General features: G+C 35.2%; 1 protein-coding gene across 1 annotated transcript in view; it reads left to right on the top strand.

The window, feature by feature from the left end:
* lrch2 (leucine-rich repeats and calponin homology (CH) domain containing 2) overlaps positions 1-22,746 on the top strand; it is a 120,172-nt gene that overhangs the window by 71,869 nt on the left and 25,557 nt on the right. Inside the window, exons 11-15 of the mRNA XM_021471636.3 lie at positions 6,454-6,558; positions 11,614-11,673; positions 15,488-15,536; positions 16,648-16,686; positions 18,400-18,540. Coding sequence (XP_021327311.1) covers positions 6,454-6,558; positions 11,614-11,673; positions 15,488-15,536; positions 16,648-16,686; positions 18,400-18,540 — 394 coding nt within the window. The remainder of the gene's footprint in view (positions 1-6,453; positions 6,559-11,613; positions 11,674-15,487; positions 15,537-16,647; positions 16,687-18,399; positions 18,541-22,746) is intronic.

Below are 22,746 nucleotides of genomic sequence, written 5' to 3'. Positions count from 1 at the left end.
AATCCCACACACAATGAGAGAATGTAAGAACAGACAAAAAATGAAGATGGCAGAATGTTACATTTCTGGAAATATTCTCGTTACTTTGAGCACATTGGAAAAAAAGGAAAAGAGGATTATTTGAACAGACAGTGATTTTACTTTTTAATTAGACAAAAAGTAAAAAGTAGCAACTCCTATATAAATAAAATGTATGCAATTACTATTAAAAAACAAAACAAAAAAAACGCAAGTTCTGAAAGAGATCAAGCCTCAGCCATGTCAGAAAAAGTAACTCAAAATTAACGTAAAGCTTTACTTAAGAAGAACGCTTTAAGTCTGAATTATTAGCCCCCCTTTGAATTTTTTTTCTTCTTTTTCTAATATTTCCCAAATTATGTTTAACAGAGCAAGGAAATTTTCACAGTATGTCTGATAATATTTTTTCTTCTACAAAAAGTTTTATTTGTTTTATTATGGCTAGAATAAAAGTAGTTTAAAATTTTTTTAAAATTATTTTAAGGTCAAAATTATTAGCCCCTTTAAACTATATTTTTTCGATAGTCTACAGAACAAACCATCGTTATACAATAACTTGCCTTATTTCCCAAACCTGCCTAGTTAACAAAACTAACCTAGTTAAGCCTTTAAATGTCACTTTAAGCTGTATAAAAGTATGCTTGGAAATGTGTTGAAAAATTTTCTCTCCGTTAAACAGAAATTGGGGAAAAAAATAAATTAGTGGGCTGATAATTGAGACTTTAACTGTATATAGTATATGTATACGAATTAGGGTACAGTAAAAATAGTACACTTAAATATTTACCCTATGTGACTCTTTTTAGTCACAACTATGAGCATGCTGAGGCACTGATTGCTTAAAAAGGTGCCAGCAGCCAAATGTTTTGTCTATGGACAAGTGTTTTGGTTCCACAGATGTTCTGCTAATAGCTTTTTATGATGTCAGCTGCTCTTTACTGGAATTCTATAGTAAAAACAAATCGAACCTGAGGGGGTGAACATGAGGAGGCTATTAAAAAGAATTTCTTTTAGTTTAGCATCATATGAAGAAAAAAGTTCCTGTAATTTGGTCCTGTGCTTTAAGGTTTCCTCCACCCTTGTGGTTTTATTAGATGTAAATTCATATGCATATACTCATATTTTCAAATATACATTTAGTTAGGATGAGCTGGCAAATCTTACATTCAGATTGCTGCTGTGTAAAGATTCCAGATTTGTAGCATAATGGGTGGAGCCTGTGATTTCTTTTAGTATGTTTGATGAGCTACATTAATAATCCAAAAAACAATCAGCTGATTCAGTCAAATGCAATCCACGTTGATGTAATACTAAACACAATAGTAAAATAATAAATGTAATGCGAAAAGAAAAAAATTCATGACAGACTTTGTTTGCAGATTCGCAGGAGCTTTGCGTCATTGTCTTCTTGTGGTTTATCGCGTTGCTGAGACCTAAGATTTTCCAGAGAATTTCCAGATTCTGTATAATCCAAGTGTGCAACGTAAACAAACAAATAGATGAGTCAGCCGGTAAATTCCCAATTCCTTGCTATTCTTGTGGTTACGTGTTGTTGCTACGATGTATCGGCTTGAGTGGGTGTGCATGACGCTGTGAATGCACTTTTGCACGGGTGGAAGAGAAGAACTCCTTGTATGGTAAAAATGGGTGGTGTTGACGATGGATGATATGTGGTTTGTGACGTTTGGTTTTTGGTAGATTTACAATCAATAAATGTTTTCTTTTTCTGTCCAAAAGCCTTTTATTTCTATTGGTTTTGCCTAAAAATGCCTTTTTTATCAAATCAAATTGTAACACTTCTGAACTTAAAAAACAGAAAAATTACTCAAAAATGATTTGATTTTCCAATCAAGATATAACAATTATGTTCAAGGAGCAATTAACACCCCCAAAATATGTAATTGTCCTTCTAAACAGCTTTTAAATATTTACTCCTGTATATCCTGTGCACTGAAATTGGTCTGTGCTTTCTTAATTCAAATGTTTTAGTAATGAAAAATGTCTTTTTGAGTTGCTAATACATTTTTATCCTCACATGTATTATATTAGCAAATGTTTTGTAGAAATCTGCCTGTACATGGACATGAACTCATCCTGTACAGTAGGCTTTTGTGGAGCAAGTCCACTCTTTGCGGCTGTAACACTTTCAACTCTTCTGGAAAGGGTTTACACAAGTTTTTGGGAAATTTCACTTCCTAATCTGCAATTGCCACTCTGAATATCACACTAACTGTACCCAAAAAAAAATAAAAAATACTAATACTACTAATACTTTCCTTCTTAGACTTTACAGACCTGAAACTTGCCTATAGCACTTATTCATTGTTGCTCTTATAGTTGTGTAAATTGCTTCCTTGTCCTCATTTGTAAGTCGCTTTGGATAAAAGCGTCTGCTAAATGACTAAATGTAAATGTAAATGTAAAATTTTTGACATTTCATCTGGAAGTGCATTTGTGAGGTCAGGCACTGATGTTGGATGAAGGACCTGGCTAGCAGTCTCCACTCTAATTCATGAGTTTTTCAATCAGGTTAGGATCAGGACTATGTGCAGGCCAGTCCAGTTCCTCCACACCAAACTCCCTCATCAATTGTTGTCCTTGCCTTATGCACTGGTGTGCCGTTATGTTCGAACGGGAACATCCCCAAACTGTTCCCACAATATCTTGTCCAACATATCTTACATTAAAGCATTGAGTTCCTGTGACTAAAACTAAGAGCCAAGCTCAATACCTGAAAAACTCCACTCTAATTCATCCCAAAGGTGTTCAATCAGGTTAAGGTCAGGACTCCACACCAACCCCCCTCATCCATTTTGTTCTTGCTTTATGCACTGGTGTGCAGTTATTTTGGAGCTCCTCAAACTGTTTCCAAACTGTTTCTACAATATATTGTCCAATTCTTAGATTAAAGCATTGAAACTTCCTTTGACTTGAACTAAGGGGCCAAGGCTAACACATGAAAAACAACTATAATCCCCCTTTACTAAACTTTATAATTGGCACAATGCAGTCAGGCAAGTATTGTTCTCCTGGCAACCACCAGACCCAGACTAGTGCTCCAGAAGAGGACAATGGTTGGGACATTTTTGTTAGACTTTTCTGCATGATGTAAGTAGAGAAGAGTCATTCATTTGATAGTCTCTAATCACTGTTTAGCTTTGGAAAGATGTTCTTATACTGTCTGACTGTGATACAATGGCCTGGTTCATTATTGACATAAATGTGGACGAACAAAAGTCTCGCAAAAGCAATTTAAAGTGCATGTGTGAGGAGCACAAACAAAACATACGCATACATAAATTGGTATGTGCACAAATTATTAAGTGCTTTCAACTCTGGTGACAAAATTCACATCAATATGCAAACCCTCTTATAAGCATACTAACTGAAGTACGTACCTAAAGGGATAGTTTATCCAAAAATGTTGCTTTTCTTCTGCTGACCACAAAAAAGAAGAATAAAGAAGAAAAATATCGATAAACAGTTGATTGTAACCCCTGACCTTCACAGTATTTTCTTCTACCCTGGAAGGCGATGGTTACCACCAAATGTGTCATTGGCAATTTATTTTTATCAAATCACATCTTCTCATCACATGCTGTGTGATTTTCTGTAAAATCTGTCCACTCCATCTGCCCAATAACTGCGGAATGGCTCTGATTTTGAGCAACTTGCGGCAACTCTTTGTGTTAGACAGTTAATTCAAATGAGATGTGCTTTTGATGCTTCTCACTAGCAGTAATGATGCGCATATGGTAAGGTGACAGTGTTCCAGTAATCATGAGCATACACGCACTGCTGCTAAATGGACAATTGAAAGAAAATAGGGATAATTGCACTATATGACCAAAAGTACATAACTCAGTCTAATTACTAGGCTTGGCTCTTCCTTTATTTGCAGTGAAACAAATCATGTCGCATGAGACCAGTACTGTGTGTGCTTTTAGCTTTTTTGCATGTCTTTAATCCTGTTCCAAAATTATAATAAAAACAGAATATGGTATGGAATAAATTGTACAATACACGCAAAGCCCAGATGTCAACCCAATCAAGCACCTACAGTTTAAAGTGAATTAGAGCATCTGTTTATAGATTTTATTGCACCATCCAGTTGCTGACTAAATTCACTGCAGTGTTTGACTACTACCACTGTTTATAGATGTAGTAAACTTCACATAAGATATTACATCTGTTTAAAGGCTTCATTATGGTCTTCATGCCATTCCTATCCACCTGTACTATTGCTAACATACTGTAATTAGGACTGCTAGCTAAAGCACAATGGCCATGTTTGCATTATACATTCCCAAGAGTGACAACTGCATTTAAATGCATGAGTGTTTTGTGTGTGTGTGTGCGTGTGTGTACTCTCTACATTCTTGGAATTGAAAAACAACAGCGTAGCAAAAGTAATGCAAATATCTTATGTTGAAGATATGCAAAATTATTAACTTAGTGTTTGGTTGGTTTGTTAATATAATAGGGATCAAGAATGGATGCAATGATGCGTTTTCACAATGGGATTTTACAACCATATTTTAAATAAGATTCTTACTGCAGAAACTTAAAAATAGTGAACCTAAAACTAAATGTAGCTGCAGTTTGTACAGTATGTGGCCAATAATTTGTTTATTAGTAAATTTGGTGATGTACACTATAAATAGCCACCACAATGCATTAATTCATAGCCATAGTCCTTGTCTAATGGTTTTGTCATTAGGTTTCTAAATATAACCCCAAATCTGAAAAGGTTGTGACAGTGTGGAAAATCAAATAAAAAAAGAAAGTAGTGATTTCCAAATTTACTTGTATTTCATTCCAGACAATACAGCAAACATTATTTAATGTGTTCCTCATGATTATTTATTTATAATTTTTATTTTTTTTTCAAAATAAACATGTATTCCAGTTTTGGTTCTGGAACAGTAAAAAGTTAGAACAGTAACAAAACAGTAAAGCATTTTCCACTTTATAATGTTGCCATTCTTCTTCACAACACTTAAGGCATTTAGGGACTGATTGTGATGAAGTGCTTCAGGTGTAATTTTGTCCCATTTGTCCTGCAAACAAATCTTAAGGTGGGAAACGGTACAGGATCTTTGTTGTCGCATTTTGCGCAAAATGCGTCACACATTCTCTATTGAAGACAGGTCGGGACTGCAGGCAGACTAGGACTTTGTAATGTGTGCTGAATGTGGTTTTGCATTGTCTTATTAAAATATGCATGGGCGTCCCTGGAAAAGAAGGCAGCATATTGTGCTTTAAAATCTCTATGTACTTTTCAGCATTAATGTTGCCATTAGAGAAGTGAAAGTTACCTTTGCTAAGGGCATTGATCCACCCCAATACCATGACCCTGGCTTTTAGAGTAGTAACAGTCTAGATGATCATTTTTTTCATTAGTCCAGTGCCCACGGCATCCATTTTCCCCCCAAAATACCTGAAATGCTGATTCATCTGACCACAGTACATGATTGCACTGTGTGATGGTCCATTCCAGATGCCATTGAGCCCAGATAAGTAAACAGCACTTTTAGACACTGTTAACATAGGGCTTACTTTTGGCACAGTACAGTTTTCACTGGTATTTGTGGATGTAACTACGTATTGTGGTACTTGACAAAGTTTTGCCAAAGTAGTCTTGAGCCCATGTGTTGATATAGCTTATAGATGAATGATTATTCTTGATGCAGTGGGATCAGAGATCACAGTTGTTCAGATTAGGCTTGCGCCCTTGCCCTTTACGCTCTGAAATTCCTCCAGATTCCATTAAACTTTTAATTATGTTTTGCACTGTCGAAGGTGAAATATTCATGTCTTCCTATCTTTCTTCTTTCATTGTTTTTAAACATGTTATTAATTTTCTCACATATTTGTTGGCAAACTGGTGATCCTCTGCCCATCTTTGCTCCTAAAGGAATAGATCTTACTTGGACGCTACTTTTGTATCATAATTATAATCACCTGTTGACATCACCTGTTTAAAATCTCATTATTTAACCAATTTACCTGATTGCTAGCGCTAAACTGCTACTGTCCCAACTTTTTTTTAGAATGTGTTGACAGGTCTGAATGACAGGAAAGGATGTTAATTTGCACATGAAATAAAAGTTACCAAACGAAACATGATATATTTTGTGTTCATATTGTCTGCAATAAAATACAATTATATTGTATATTTATATGTATATATGTATAGTATATGTATAGAATTCACTACTTTCTTTCTTTTTTATTTGTGTTTTACATACTGTCACAACTTTTGCTTATTTGGGCTTGTATATTGTTAATTTATGAATTCCATTCACTTCAAAGGCATTAAATATACTGTCTTAATTTTGCAACTAACACTTTGTAAGATTTTGCTTTGTGCGAATTGTGTGCAGGTTAAGTATTAAGCAATGTTGTATTTTGTCTGTCTTTTTTCCACTTTAGCTCGGAGAAAGAGCAGTTAGCTGAAGAAGAGGAGGATGACCTGAAGGAAGTGTTGGATCTGAGGAAGATCGCAGTGCAGCTGCTCCAACAAGAGCAACAGAACAGGTGATCTTTCACACCAAGTCACATACTCGTGTAACTGTCAGAGCCCATCAACCACAATATCTCCATCAGACATCCTGTCTTCTGTATTAAAGCATTAGTCAAATAGCTTCATTAGAGAAATTAGTCACAAATAACCACATATTTAATTCACCCTTATGTAGGTATTTCGAAGACATGAAAAGCGAGTGCTAACTACTGATTTAAAAACACAAATTCTCATTTTATTTATATTTATTTGTGTTTTATTTATATTTTATTGGTTTTAGGATTACTAAATATATTTAGGGTCTTTATTGAGAATTTTAACTTGGAGTATTTTAACAGCCTGTTATTTGACTTTCCCAAGTTGGACAGTCTCACATATATTCTGCTTTATCACAGTTATCCCTGTACATTATTTAGTGATTTTTAGAGCTGAAATAAATGCAACTCTGACTTTATCAACAAATCTTTACGTTTCTCCATGGTTGCCTGCAGATTTAAAGGCATCTCAGTTATTTGTCATAAAATAATCTAGATTAAAGTCAATTATATATATTAAGAGCAGATTGCAATTGACATGAATACATAACTGCAATATTCAGCACTTTACTAAAATCTTACCTCTAGCATTGCTAATTACTGTAATCAGTCACACTGTATAATTTTAATTTTGTTAATTGACGTCAACTAAATAAAGAATTGCAAAGGAAATTAAAGGTTAAATAATAATACTTTACTTCAAGTGGATGTTAAGGTGTCATGAAAACTGTATATGCCAAGACACGTCATGAATATGAAGAAGATTTATTCATGCTTATGACATTCACTGTCATTCACTTGTTTTAGATGACTTTATGGTCACTTGACATATTTAAATACTTCATAATCCTGTCTATGCATTTGTCATAAAAACTTGACATTATCAAGACAACATAACTTGTCATAAATCTGTCATTAGTGAAGTTTATTTATAAACTTATTTCAAGAGGATCACTTTCTTATGATTGCTTGCAGCCGGTCCCACATTATTCAATTTATCTTTCACCAATCAAACGATTCCTAAGCCACTTCAAATACCCTAAGTTCCATATGACAGCCATCTTCGTTTTGAAGAATCCCCCCTTCCACCCCTACTTTTCCTCCTTTCGTAGATGGGTGGCACGGTGGCCCAGTGGTTAGCACTGTTGCCTCACAGCAAGAACGTCACTGGTTCTAGTCCTTACCAAGCCAGCCGATGATTCTTTGCGGAGTATACACATTCTCCTCGTGCTCACATGGGTTTCCCCTGGGTTCCCCCGGTTTCATCCCATCGCCCAAAAACATGCAACTTAATTTAATTTACTAATCTAAATCGGCACCATAAAAATACACCTAGTAAATCTCTTAGGAGCAATCACTATCTGTTCATTAGCTACTACGGCAGGGGAGTTCTCGAGATCTGCCTGAGCTCAAACTCCCCACTCGCCTTGCAAACGGGAGGGAGCCCCAGGCTCGAGGATGTGTGAACTCTTGAAACATGATTTTCATGAAGCCTTTATCATTGTCAATAAATGTCAATATATATTCTTGATCTTATTATAAAATTATTTGACAGAGTATTGCCACTTTTAATAATACGTTATAATGACAAATTCACTTTTGTTTCCCTGAAAAAATTATGAACTGAAAAATATTGATGACACATGTGTAGTGTATGTGTAGAGCTGACAAGTTATGTTGTCTTGGTAATGCCCTACTGTCATGATGAAGATGTCAAGTTGTCATTAAAAAGACAAAGGCAGGTTGTCATGTATTTGTTTATGTTAAGTCCTATACAATGCCATACTTGTATTTAAAATGACAACTGAGCAATTGACACTCAATAGCAGTTGTCATGAGCATGCATAAAAGCTCTTTTATATTTCTGATGTTATGATTATAGAGGTGTCTTATGAATACCTCTTCAAGTAAAATGATACCAAAATGTCTTGTATATTTGTTTTCTGATAATAGACAAATTTCAAATCGCCCTGGAATCACAAGAGGATGTGTAAATAATGACAATTAAATCTGGAGAAGTTTTAATTTGAAGTAAATAGGCTACTCCTCTCTTCAGCACTCCCTTTCTTTCTCTTGGGGCTGATCCTGATACCTCAGATGACTCTGCTCTCTTTCATTGCAAGTTATAGCAGAGACGAAAGCAAGATTTGGCAGATTCGATGCTCTAATCCATGCAATTTTCTGGTTCTAAAGAAGTGGATGACTGTCAGATGTTTTGAAGTAATAGAATCAGACCCCCCCCCCCTGCTTACTAACAAATGAATCACCATATTCCTCCTGCTCTGTCTCCTAACATCTCCTTCCCCATCACTTTCCTGCATCTCCACCGCACCCTGGGATCTGATTGGTGCTCGCATTGCGTTCGACTCTCAGGAGGCGGTCCCTAATTTGTAGGGCAGAGAGTCTGATACATCGTAGAAGAGCAGCGGGCAGAGCTCACAGGTAGAAGGACAGATGTGTGTCTACATGTGTGTGTGATATACAGTGTGTGTATATAAAAATGATGTTTGCTGTTTGTTTAAACTAGTTATTTAAAATGAGCTGCAACAACACAATTAGTGAGTTCTTATTACGACAACTTAATTGTTTTATGTTTAAGCTACTTAAATTTGTAAAAACTATTTGTTAACTAAATTCCTTCATGTTGTCCCAACACAAATCCATTTTGTGGGATCCAGCATTATTACAGTGTAGGACACATTCTCAGTATATGTGGTCATGTGCGTTTATGTGCATGTTTGTGTTAGTAAGCACATGCGTGTTTAGGTTTAATGATGCCAAAGAGCCGAGCAATACAATTGAAGTGTGTTGCACTTTCATATTCCTTATCAAAGTCCATATGCTTCTAGTACTGTGTTGCATGCCCTTACTTAAAAGGGTTGTATTCAAGTGCACACCTGCCAACACTCCCATTCTTCCCTTCGAGTCTCCCGTATTTTAGACTCATCTCCTGCCACCCACCCATTTCGTATTTTTCTCCCTCTAAATTCCTGCAATTTTACTTTCCTCAGCTTTTTGGTACAGTCTGTAACACCCCCGGGTTGCAGCAGCCGCCTGAAACCCGTTGCATAGTACAATTACTTACCTGGTTTTCAGCTGTGTTATTCAGACACCTCACCCCCGAGCCAAGCCAAGTCTTCAGAGTATGGAACACCAAACTTGGCTATATGTCACAATGATTCTTTCTTCTTAACTTACTATTTACAGCTAATAGTTTAACTTGCAGTATAAATTAAAAGCTTAATTGTGGACTACTTATGCATTTAAGGTTTGCTAAAGTTACATATATACAGTAGTACACTTTAAGTGCACCTATGATGAAAATCAACTTTTGGATGCTGTTTGTACAGAACTGTGTGTATGTATAGTGTATCCACTGTCATATTAGAGTGGTAGAAACTTTTTATTTCATGATGTTAAATTAAGACCCAAATCCCTGTGATTTTGAGGCTCACCGCACTGTGACATAGCAGTGCAGTTTTCTCCACCCACCGACAGGCATCATGTTTCAATAATGACATGTATAGACATGTCCACAGAACAATTTTTGGGCTTCAATATTTACACCTAAGAAATGGGACAGGACTACAGCACATGTACACGTCATCAGATGTCATCGCAATCTCTTGCTTCATGTAAAATCACGACGATCGCGACTGCTGTAGTTATTCCAGTTGAGTTATTTTTTGGTGTTTATCTTCAGGAAATCACTGATAGCATATATTATGTTATCATAACGATATAATGTGACAATAAGATCTATACTGTGTATTTACACAGTGGTCACATTCATCTATGTAAACACACCAAAAACAACATTAACATTATAGAAGGCACTGTAAAATTTTCCAGCCACTAGACATTACTGACAGGGTATTTGAGAGTCATCAAGTGTCAGAATGTTGTGGGACTGCTATACAGGAGTTATTATGATGGATTATAGATCACCAAATTTAGCGTTTTTTTTTTTTAAAGCATGACGGTAAAACACGAACGCAGTTATGAAAATATTAAAACGTGTTTGTTTGTTTTAAGAATTTCTAATAATGCCAAAAAATACTAATTTGTGGATCTCCTTACTTCTGGGTGTAACTATCTGCTGTTGTGGCTGTATTCTGGGATATTTTCTTACCCCTTGGTTTCGATTGTGGTCCTGAAAAATCTTTGTTCAAAGGGCTATTCACCCCTTCCCCTTAGCCCTACGCCTTCAAGCTAAAGAGAACTGGGACACCCCTACCCCTTGAACGAGGGGTGGGGGTTAGGGGAAGGGCTAAGGGGTAGAATTGGGATTGGGCCTAAGACACCAAAGGCTTATCTTACATCTTGTAAAAGGATTAAAATAGGTGTCCATTAAAAGTATACTTTTATTTACTTAAAATTGAGTCAGTTTAGTTTAAAGCTATATTTAAGTAGTACACTTACAACTATAGCACCAGTACTTACAGTACATACATTTTTTTTGCTGAGGCTGATTTTTAAGAAAATTAAGAAAATAGTTTCCTGCAATAAAAAAAAACAAAAAAAAAAAAAAAAAAAACTGTTGACGTGCAGAGCTGAGCTCTTTTCTTTTGAATTAATTGCTTCAGTTCCCATAAAAAGATTTAGTGTTCTTTTTGGAAGACACCATATGTTTTGTTACAGATCATTGCGGAGAGCTCTTCAATTTTACTTTTTTTTTTCTTTAGCTGTACATACTGTACGCATTACATCTTAAATTACCTAAAATACTTGCCAGATTAGACTAAGATACATTTCCAAATATCCCGATGAACGTTTTTGTCGCCTGTGAATAATTTTTATGATCAGATACCACATACTTAACTGTTCAGGTTACAAAAGCTAAATCCATGTTTGGCTCTCATGCGACAGTTTCTGTCAAGCACCTGGCCAATTACGAAAATACATTTGAATAAAGATACAGATCAAAGTCTTTGCTACGTTATAATCGACGCTGTATAAGAATGACTCATGCCCATGTTAAACATTTTTTCTGCGTCATTTGAAAAAGGCAAAAAGGTTGTTTTGATCTTGCAGGTTTCTCAGCCACTCAGGGAGCAGCACCAAACAGAGATCTCCATCTCAGACTGTTAGAAGGTATCTCTCTCATGCATAAACACCTCCATTCTAGCTCTTTCTTCATAAATCACCTTTATTCACCTTTTTACACACACCTAAGCTATTTACTGTGAATGTGGGATGTTCCCTATTTAGTAATTGAGTAATACTAATAATGTAATATATAATAATAAATAAAAGAAAATGTAATATAAAATAACTTGCGTTAGCTACATCAATAAATGTAATAATTAGTATTATTACAGATGTCAGTTTATAGAGTCGAACAGAGCTAAAATAACTGGGAGAAAGTTATACGGAAACCTTGAACATTGGGGGTAAAAATAGCAACACCCATAATTACTGTAAATATATGCTGGATAATGTTAACAGACATCATTACACATATATTGCCTAGCAAGTAGTCTGTAAATGTACATTAGAACTATGACGACACTTACTTTCATTAAAACTGGACCATAAGCTTCAGGATTGACATCTTAAGTGAATCAGATCAACTCTGGAATACAAACTGATTGGCTAAATACAATTTTTATTGAATGCCTTAAGCTTTTTTTACAGTTTGTGTTTTTTTGATGTCACTGTTTCAACAACCATAGACAGTGTCACAAATTTTATTTCCATCAAGCATTACGTTTTTTATTTGAGATCTTGTATTGGAATATCCTCCTCCATCTGATCCTGAGGAAGACCAACCACTATGTAAAATCTACTGCAAAAAATCTCAAATTTTTGTAATTGGCTTATAGGGTCAATCAGATCATTTTCCTCAAAAGTTTGAATACAGTAACTACAGCAAAAAAAAATCATAAAAAGCAGGAGAACAGCAGTCTGGCCAAGAGTAGATACAAGATTCGGCTGACTGAAGCAGGATAACAAATCTATTTTAGACAAAACAAGAACAACAAAAACAGAGACAAAACATTGGCTGGGGGCAAGCAGGTAGTGGATGAATTTTGGGTTTTAAGAAGATTAGTTTACAGTGCAATTAATAAAGCTTTAGAAAAACCTTAAACATTGGCTTGGAATAATTACAAATATCAATTTCTGACACCAGTGTTAATGTTAATGATTTACATTTTATTGTAAGATGTTGTCTTTACATTTTAGTGCTTTTTAAAGAATTTAATAATGAATGCTATTTTAAAGTGTTTTTAGTGAAAACAGACTGTGTTATTCATGACACAAATACATTTAGCGTTTGTTGGAAAGATATTTATTGAGGATTAAGAGGTCTTTTTGACAAACTAAGTAAATTAAAAGATGGGGATTAAATGGAAGGGTGGAGAAGAAGAGTTTGACAGCCCTACAGTTAGCAACAGGAATGTACAGTTTACACCTTGTATTTTTTTTCAGACCTGTGGAATTGTTTTGGATCAGATTTGAGGACAGTTTTCTCAGATTCAGTTCTTGGAATAGCTTAAAGTTACAGAATTTACAATTTTTTCCCCAAAGTCTGCATTCAACTGTTCAACAGTCCAACTTTGGTGTCACAAATTTAGTTTTTTAATGCTGATTATTTTAGTTAATTTGTAGATTAAAATGTTTACATGTAATTGTCTTTAAATTATATTTTTTCTTAGCAAATAATAATGATGATTATACAGTTTTACCGTGATTTACTTAAGACACCCAGTAACATTTTAATATAAGAATTTAAATTATCTAAGGAGCATTTTTGTAATGTATAATAGTGCAGCACAAAATACTAATCAACTGTAAATTTAAATACTTTTCCACTTTTTTTTAACCTTTGTTTTACCCATTTGTCAGCAAGACATTTTGTAATTATAATTATATTTTAAAATATTAAAATAAAGTAAATGTTAAGGTTTAAATGTATGTAATAAAATTTGTATGTATTAGTCTCCCATAGTTTGAAATTTTCATTTTATTTTAAACAAAGTAGACAGTTTATTGACATTAAATTAGTTTTTTGTCTTTTTTTTACTTTATATTTGATGGAAACAAGTAGTCTTTGAACCACATTTTATCTAGTTGCATGTTTTAAGACGTTAGCATATACACAATTCTTATTAGAAAGTTACATAAGTCTTATTTGTTTTATTTTGGCTAGAATAAATGTGTTTTTTTTAATTTATTTAAACCATTTTAAAGTCAATATTATTAAAATATATTATTAAATATTTAAGTCATTATTAGCTCCTTAAGCATTTTGACTGTCTACAGAACAAACCAATGTTATAAAATGACTTACCTATTTACCCTAACCTGCCTAGTTAACCTAATTAACCCAGTTAAGCCTTTAATTGGCCTTTAAGCTGAATACTAGCATCTTGAAAAATATCTTGTAAAATATTGTACTGTCCTTATAGCAAAGATAAAATAAATCAATTATTAGAAATTAGCTATTAAAATGCTAATAAGTATATTTAGAAATGTGTTGAAAATTTCTGGCAAAGTTAAGAAAAAAAATATAAAAGAATACATATTTAGCAGGAGAGTTCATGGGCCCTATCCTACACCCAGCGCAATAAGGCACAAGACTTGTTTGATGCGATTTGTTGCATCAGGGCCCAACCCAATCCTAATTTTCCCGTTTTAAGCCATGCTGTATAAATAGCAAATCCATTTGCAGCACTTTGTGGACTCATGGGTGACATGGGCATTTGTTGGCTCGTTGCTATTTTGAGAAACTAAAATAGACAGCGCAATTGACCAACTGAAAGCTGGTCTAAAGTCTGGCGCAATGAAGGAGGCTCATTCTTATCCTGGTGCTGCAGATGGTCTGTTTTCTTGCTAGTGAAGTGTTCAGTTTTTCCTCTTACAAAATCCGCCATGTAAATAGCAAATGCACCTTGGTGCAACTCAACTGACTCTTAAAGGGAATGGGAGATGAGACTCTGAATGGTTTAATACATGTTATCCCCTAAACACACCCATAACTCATTAAGAGAATAAGCACAACCCTGTTAGACCGTGCTCCTTGGCGCAAACCGTATTTTTCCATCCTTAAAATAGCAAAAGTGGATAGGACAAGCCCCTAATGCTTTTTGCACCATGCGTTTAGACTTTATGCCTAGATTGTTAAAATAGACCCCCATAATTCTGACTTCAACTGCATATTTACATATAAAAACATAAGACACACATGTAAGCAAGGTATTTTTAAATACAATATTTGAATACTCAAATTAGTTTACAAGCAAACTTTTTTCCTGTTGAATAAATTGTTTCATGTCTACATCATCCCTTTCAGTCTAATCTAAAAGTCATTTAGACAAAACTCTATTCATTAAACTTTTTTACTTCAAGTCTTTCAATCTGACTTTACCCTCAACCCAGTAATTTAGTTGCATGTAAAAATCAAAAATAAATATGCACATTTTCCACAAAACATTAAGCAACATTTTGAAAAAACTGTATATGACCTTTGCTTATCTAGTTTTGCTAAACGTCATATTTTAAAACGAATTTTTGAATTATAACAGAAACCTCAAGGCACATCATATCAGTCACAGACCTGTCAGTATTGTCTGCAAAAGCAGTCCCAGCTATATTACAGCCCCAGACATGCCTGTCAAGCTGTTCGCCCAGAGCATACAGCCTGATTTAGACCACTAGTCTTCTAGAATTACAAGCTGTCAATTTCAACTGTAAGGTTGTCTAGTATACAGCTCTCCATTACCTTTATCCTCCACAGACAAAGTAGGCGGATTAATGATCTGACAGCACATCAGGCCCCACCTCACACGCATGAGTGAAAACATACATTATTACATGTGAAAACCCAGCCAGAAAAAACATTCTCAGTTGCCCCTTAAGTCCTAACATGTTTTTTTGATCCTCAAAGTATCTGTTTTCTTTACAGTGCATCTCTAGATGAAGGAACCAGCTCCGCATCAGCATTCAGTGGACAGGTACACACATCTTTACCGACAGACGCCTTGATAAACATGTCTACATGAGTGCAATAATGCGTACAGCCATATGCTCAATTTGACATACCTTGTATGAAATACATGCTGGCTTCACACTTGAAAGTGTCAGTTATTTGACATCTAAGGTTTGATGGCGCAAGCCCTTATTTTTACAATAGAAGCGCTGACAGCACTTTATCTGTTAGTACTGTATAACACACAAGTTCTTTTGTACGTTAATCTGTGTTTTGAATGTGACCTGACATGCTAACTCATTGCCAGATCCACATGAAGTCTGCAGTCACTGAGCAACACATGTAAACACCCTAATCATATTATTGTCTTTTTCAGATTAAGGCAGATAATTAGATTACTGTTGTCCATGTAAACATAGCCTAAAATAATTTAGCTGGTGTTAGCAGCAATTTTCTTCTTAATGTATTTTAAGGGATGTTCATTTACTCACCCTCAGGCCATCCGAGATGCAATTCGCTTTTTATCTTTCAGTACAACAAAGAAAATCTTCAACTGTGGTCCTTGATGATGTACAAATTGTAAGGGATTTTGTGTAAATGCAATTATAATGTCACAGATAGTGTGCACTCTTCTTCAGATGGATCTTTTTGCTCGAGTAGATCTTAGTATGTTGTCAGGGGCCTCAGGTAGAAAATTACATCATCATTTACTCATCCTCCACTTGCTCCAAGCCTTGTGGAGTTTCTTTCATGTGTTGAACACAAAGCAAGATTTACTGAAGAATGTTGGAAAGCAGCAACCGTCGGCTTCCATAGAAATTTTTGTTTCTAGTATGGATGCCAGTGGCTGCTGGTTTGCAACATTCGTCAGATTATCTTACTTTGTGTTCAACAGAAGATAAATGTAAACATAAATGTTTAAAAACAATTCAGAGTAATTGGTGAGGATATTCTCATTTGTGGGTGAACTATTTATTTAAGCTTTCAGATGTCAATGCAAGTGCAGGACTCTTAGCTTTATTGGAGTGCAGAAAATGAATGCAGTCTGCAGATTTCATTCAAGTGTGGATATCATCATGTTTGTCGATTTCATTCAGTTTTTTTCCCATGTGTGTGTCTGTGTGTGTTGTTTCAAGGAGACTGATCTCACTGATGAAGATGCAGCTTTCTCTGAGGTCACTCTTCACTTCATCACATTTTTCCTTCTCATATTTCATTCTCAAGCCTGTTTCACACCGCAAGCGTGAGAAGAGGGTGTTTTTTTCGGCATCCATGTTAACAGATTAGAGTTTTCATACTGCACTCACGCTCAATTAAAGTGTCAGTGCATTGATAATGAACAAAGACACACATGGGCCTGTTGGTTAGCACATTTCTGCAGTGGTTTACATGTGTCAAATTGTAAAAGTAGACTTTAAAGAAATAATGATTAACAAACAATTTCATACTTATAAAATAATAATAATAATAATAATAATTATTATTATTATTATTGTTATAATAATAATAATAATTATTATTATTATTATTATTATCATAGTTAATGTTATTATTATTATTATTAAAGTAGGATTTTTTTATTATTTTCTAATAAATTTTACATTTAATTTCTTAATAAATTGCATCATAATTTATTTATTTATTCATTTATTTGATTGATTCATATTTGATTTTAGAACACGTGTTAGATTTTGCAAGTGGCTTTATGTTTTAGAAATAAAATATGTAATATTATCAATAATATTTGTAAAGGAAACAAAGGCCCTATATGTGCCATTTACATATATTTCAATTAACATAAAAAACGAGTGCATGTTTTTACCAAAACTAATATTGGATTTTTTTTAAATGAGTGGGTGTGTAAAGCAATATAATTTGCACTAAGAAATTCTGAGTTTTTTTCTATAAAAAAGTTCTTACCACCCCATTTAGAGCATCATTATAGGCAATTTAAAATATAACTAATGTAATTCAAACGATAGATCTGGGACAGTAAATCTAAGGTTTTGGGAAACACTCGTCACTACATAGTTCATCCGCGAGTTACGTTGTTGTTTGGGAAAGGCACCCTTGTGCAGCAGTCGGTGTGAAAGGCAAACACCTGTGGGCTTCTTCTGCTCTCCATACGCGCTGCTCACACACTGCTTGCGGTGTAAACCAGGCATTTTCATTCTTACCGAAAAGCTTCTAAGCTCCAATCATTTTAGTATGACTTTCATTAACATTTACATTTTCTATTAAAGGGAGGTTTCACTCAAAAATGAAGATTCACTGATCTTTGCACCTCACTTGTTCAAAACATGTCAAAACAAAAACAAGTCATTGACGTCCCTAGTATTTTATTTTTCTACTATAGATGTCAATAGACACCAGTTTCCAGCTTTTATTAAAAATATATACTTATTTAGTTTTCCAACAGAAGAAAGAAACTCGTAAAGTTGTTGAGCCAGGAGCCTAGGTGAGGAATTGGCATGCACATTTTAATTTTGGGTGAACCTTCCCTTTAAGTTAATCAGCAATGAACATAAGAATTTATTGTTCTTCAAAGTCTATTAACAACAAATGCAATATTTTTTTACTTTCTATCGAGAATCCTGAAAAATATGTAATATAGTTTTCACAACAATATTAAGCAGCAGAATGGTTTTCAACACATTCTTTTGATTTCATGCTTTTAATCGTTTATGACATCTTTGCCAACAAAAACCCATCTGAGTTATCAAACCACATAATGTGAGCAAATGTTTGATGGATTTTCAGTGTTGTTCAGCAATGACCCGAAAGAGCAAGTTCTGCCAGCTGGCAAGAAACACACTTCTCATTGCCTTCAGCCGATTTTATAGTTAGAGAGTCCTGTGATTCACTCTAATGTTTTGATTCTTCTTCAGCCTTCTTCATCTTGCTCATTTGACGGAAGTTTAAAATCAGAGAGCAGTGACTCAGAACCAAGATGGCCAGAGGTTCCTCCTGTGCTCAACCAGAATGAGGATCGTAGAAGAAACAAGTACCTGAGAAAAGACTACCTGAAGGTACAACACCCAAGCACGTGCACATTCCCATGCTGTCAAATTTTGTGTTATGATGTATACTCACGTTACTTTTTTATAGTCATTTTTTAAACACACATACAAATATTTCAATACTCTGTGCCAATTTAACCTGGTAGCCTGTATATATCACATGGATATTTCCTGGAAAATAGTGTGAATTGCATGTGACGTGCTTCACTGCGTTACTCATAGTTTTCGAGTACATTGTGTCTGTTGCTCCAAATGTTCTCCAAACATCCTAGGCTGATGTATTATCTATACTCATCATCATTCAGGATGTCAGCTGTTTATTTTTTTTTAGCTTTAGTTACTGGATGATTGTGCATGCAGATTTACTGCATGACTGCATTCTCAGATCTCGTCAGGTCATGAACTGGCACGCAATTGGCTGTAATTTTTTATATTTTTTGTCCCCTTATAGATGTTCTCCCTTGAGAGAGATTTTAAGACCAAATTGTATCTGATAGTTTGAAGAATAACTCTTATTTCTTATTTATTAAGTCTTTTTTACACTATATAAACTGTTGCAAATTTCCTATTGTCACGTCTGCCAGCAATGACTGAAGAGATCGCTGGTAAACTACAAATCCATTCTTAACTTTCGAGATCAGATAAGATTGGGCGTGCCCAGGGTGGTATGGCAGTAATCGATTTGTAATTCATGACTGATTTGTAGTTCACCAGCGATCTCTGCAGTCATCGAACGCTGGCAGACGTGACATCTACAGTTGAAGTCAGAATTATTAGCCCCCTGAATTATTAGCCCTCCTGTTTATTTTTTTCCCAATTTCTGTTTAATTGAGAGAAGATTTTTTTCAACACATTACTAAACATAATAGTTTTAATACTTCATCTCTAATAACTGATTTATTTTATCTTTGCCATGATGACAGTAAATAATATTTTACTAGATGTTTTTCAAGACACTTCTATACAGCTTAAAGAGACATTTAAAGGCTTAACTAGGTTAATTAGGTTAACTAGGCAGGTTAGGGTAAACCGGCAAGTTATTGTATAACCATGGTTTGTTCTGTAGACTTTCGAAAAAAATATATAGCTTAAAGGGGCTAATAATTTAGACCTTAAAACGTTTTTTTTTTTTTATTTAAAACTGCTTTTATTATAGCCAAAATAAAACAAATAAAACTTTCTCCAGAGGAAAAACTATTATCAGACATATTGTGAAAATTTCCTTGCTGTTAACATAATTTGGGAAATATTTAAAAAAGAAAACAAAATCTAAGGGGGGCTAATAATTCTGACTTCAACTGTATGTAGAGTTTGATTAATGCAAAATAATGGAAAAAAGCCTATATGAATTCCTAGTGACCCACACTAAACCGACGCAGTCTTCTAACATGGATCCAAATCACTAAGAACAGATTCTTCCTCTGAGCCCTGTAATTCACTATGAAAACAATTTATTGTGTCAGCTGAGGGTTCACAGAGATCTCTGGTGCATGTTAACTTCTCTGTTGATGTGTCAGTGATGCTTGACACATTCTGTAAGCAGATGAAACATGGAGAGTTGTTAAAACAGCACCATGTGTGGAGTGAAAAGATTCTCAACATCAAAGCCTCATGTCAGCTGTAAAGGAGGTTCTGGTCAGTCTTGCTGCCTCGGGACCTGAATATCTTGATGACATTGATAATGGGGATAGTGGAAAAAAAAACAATGACTCAAAGCACATGTGTTGATGAGCTACGAAACAGCAGGCCAATTTCTGCCCTATGCAGTGGCTCAACCTGACTTAAGTGTTGGCACAACCTCGAGAGGCATTCATAGCAGATAGAAATTTGATACATTTGAACTATCTGAAAGAATTTTGCGAAGAGGTGTGGTTTGTGCTCATCTAATCCACAATTACAGGAAATAAGGGGTGGAGGATATTTCGGGCAAAATGAGGGTTATTAAATGCAGGGTTCAAAAACATATTTTATCCATGCGTAACACAGTGTGGGACCACCACTGGCGCAATAATGAGATCAGAGACATGGGCGAAGTTTAATTTGTGTAGGTCTTTTACTTACCCATCTGTGAAGTTTGTTTAATTTATTATAATTCAGTTATAATTTAATTATAGCTCTGTTTTATTTCAAAGTCCTTAATTAGATTTTCTGCATGGAATATGAACATAATTATTACAATATTATTATTTTTATAAAATTATAATTCTATTTTATTGCTGATTCTACTGCAGTACACTCCTTACTCAAAAACTTATTGAAAAATAAAGAAAGAAAGACATGGGGTTAAAAAACAAATACTGTATATATACACTCACCGGCCATTTTATAAGGTACACTTTGATGATACCAAGTTGGACCCTTTTTTACCTTTAGAACTGCCTTAATCCTTCATGGCATTGATTCAACAAGGTACCGGAAATATTCCTCAGAGATTTTGCTCCAAATTGATATGATAGCATCATGCTGTTGCTGCTGATTCGTCTGCTGCACATTCAAGATGTGAATCTCCTGTTCCACCACATCCCAAAGGTGCTCTATTAGATTAAGATCTGGTGACTGAGGAGGCCATTTGAGTACAGTAAACTCATTGTCATGTTCAAGACGCCAGTCTGAGATGATTCACGCTTTATGACATGGCGCATTATCCTGCTGAAAGTAGCCATCAGAAGATAGGTACACTTTGCTCATGAAGGGATGGACATGGTCAGCAACATTACTCAGGTAGGCTGTGCTATTGACACAATGCTCACTTGGTACTAATGAGCCCAAAGTGTGCCAAGAAAATATCCCCAACACCATTACACCAGCAGCACCTTAACCGTTGTTGCAAGCCAGGATGGATCCATGCTCTCATGTTGTTGATGGCAAATTCTGACCCTACCATGCGAATGTTGCTACAGAAATCAAGACTCATCAGACCAGGCAACGTTTTTCAATCTTCTATTGTCCATTTTTGATGAGCCTGTGTGAATTGTACCCTCAGTTTCCTGTTCTTAGCTGACAGGAGTGGCACCCGGTGTAGTCTTCTGCTGCTGTAGCTCATCCGCCTCAAGGTTCTATGTGTTGTGCATTCAGAGATGCTCTTCTGCATACCTCGGTTGTAATGAGTGATTATTTCAGTTACAGTTGCCCTTCTATCAGTCTGGCCATTCTCCTCTAACCATGGCATCAACAAGGCATTTGCACCCACAGAACAGCCGCTCACTGGATATTTTCTCTTTTTCAGACCATTCCCTGTAAACATTAGAGATGCTTGTGCATGAAAATCCCAGTAGATCAGCAGTTTCTGAAATACTCACAGCCTGACAACCATGTCACGTTCAAGTCACATAAATCAGCTTTCTTCTCCATTCTGATGCTCTGTTTGAACTGCAGGAGATCATCTTGACCATGTCTGTATGCCTAAATGTATTGAGTTGCTGCCATGTGATTGGCTGATTAGAAATTTACGTTAACGAGCAGTTGGACAGGTGTACCTAATAAAATGGCCAGTGACTGTATATGTATAATGAATATAAATAATTCAGAGATTGTAGGGATTACAGAATCTCCAAAGATACTTTTGCCACATTTTTATATACCAAAACAGAACAAGTTGTCAAATTCAATATATGTTTCTTAAAATCTTAACTAGGACACTTGTAGTAGTTTGCCTCAACAGAAGATCATCACCTGCTTCTACGTCACCCTTCGTTTAGCTCCGCCCACTGAAATCACTTGTATATGTAAATAAAGAGAGGCAAAATTAGATCTATTTAAAAACCAGTGCTCTGAAGACAACAGTCGACTGCTGTTAAAATCTTTTTGATCAGACATTTAAAATGATACCAAACATAAAAAAATTATATATTATGTGAAGGACACTGTATAGACATTCCTGGTGAACTCATGGCATTGTGAGTGGTTTTTGGTCTGAGTCTGGTGGAGGAGGAGGGTGGTTTCAGGATGGGTGAGAACAGAGCACAGAGACAAATTACTTCCTGATGTTTTCTCCTGATTTGTGGAAATTTTGTTTTATTGCATTGAATATGTTTTTGTCGCTGCCTTGTTAGGAAAACAAAATGTACCCGTAACATAAAATATAAAAGTGCTTCTCCCGTTAATTATTCAACAACTGATTTACACTGCAGACCCAAGCAACAAGCAGTTGACTTCTCACACATTACACAACCCGACAATACCAGTTGAAAATTTTCAATTGCAAAACTCAAGCAA

Source organism: Danio rerio, chromosome 5, assembly GCF_049306965.1.
Source record: "Danio rerio strain Tuebingen ecotype United States chromosome 5, GRCz12tu, whole genome shotgun sequence".
NCBI classification, from domain to species: domain Eukaryota; kingdom Metazoa; phylum Chordata; class Actinopteri; order Cypriniformes; family Danionidae; genus Danio; species Danio rerio.
Note: the sequence above shows the minus strand (reverse complement) of the source record. Positions and strands in the feature narration are given on the sequence as shown.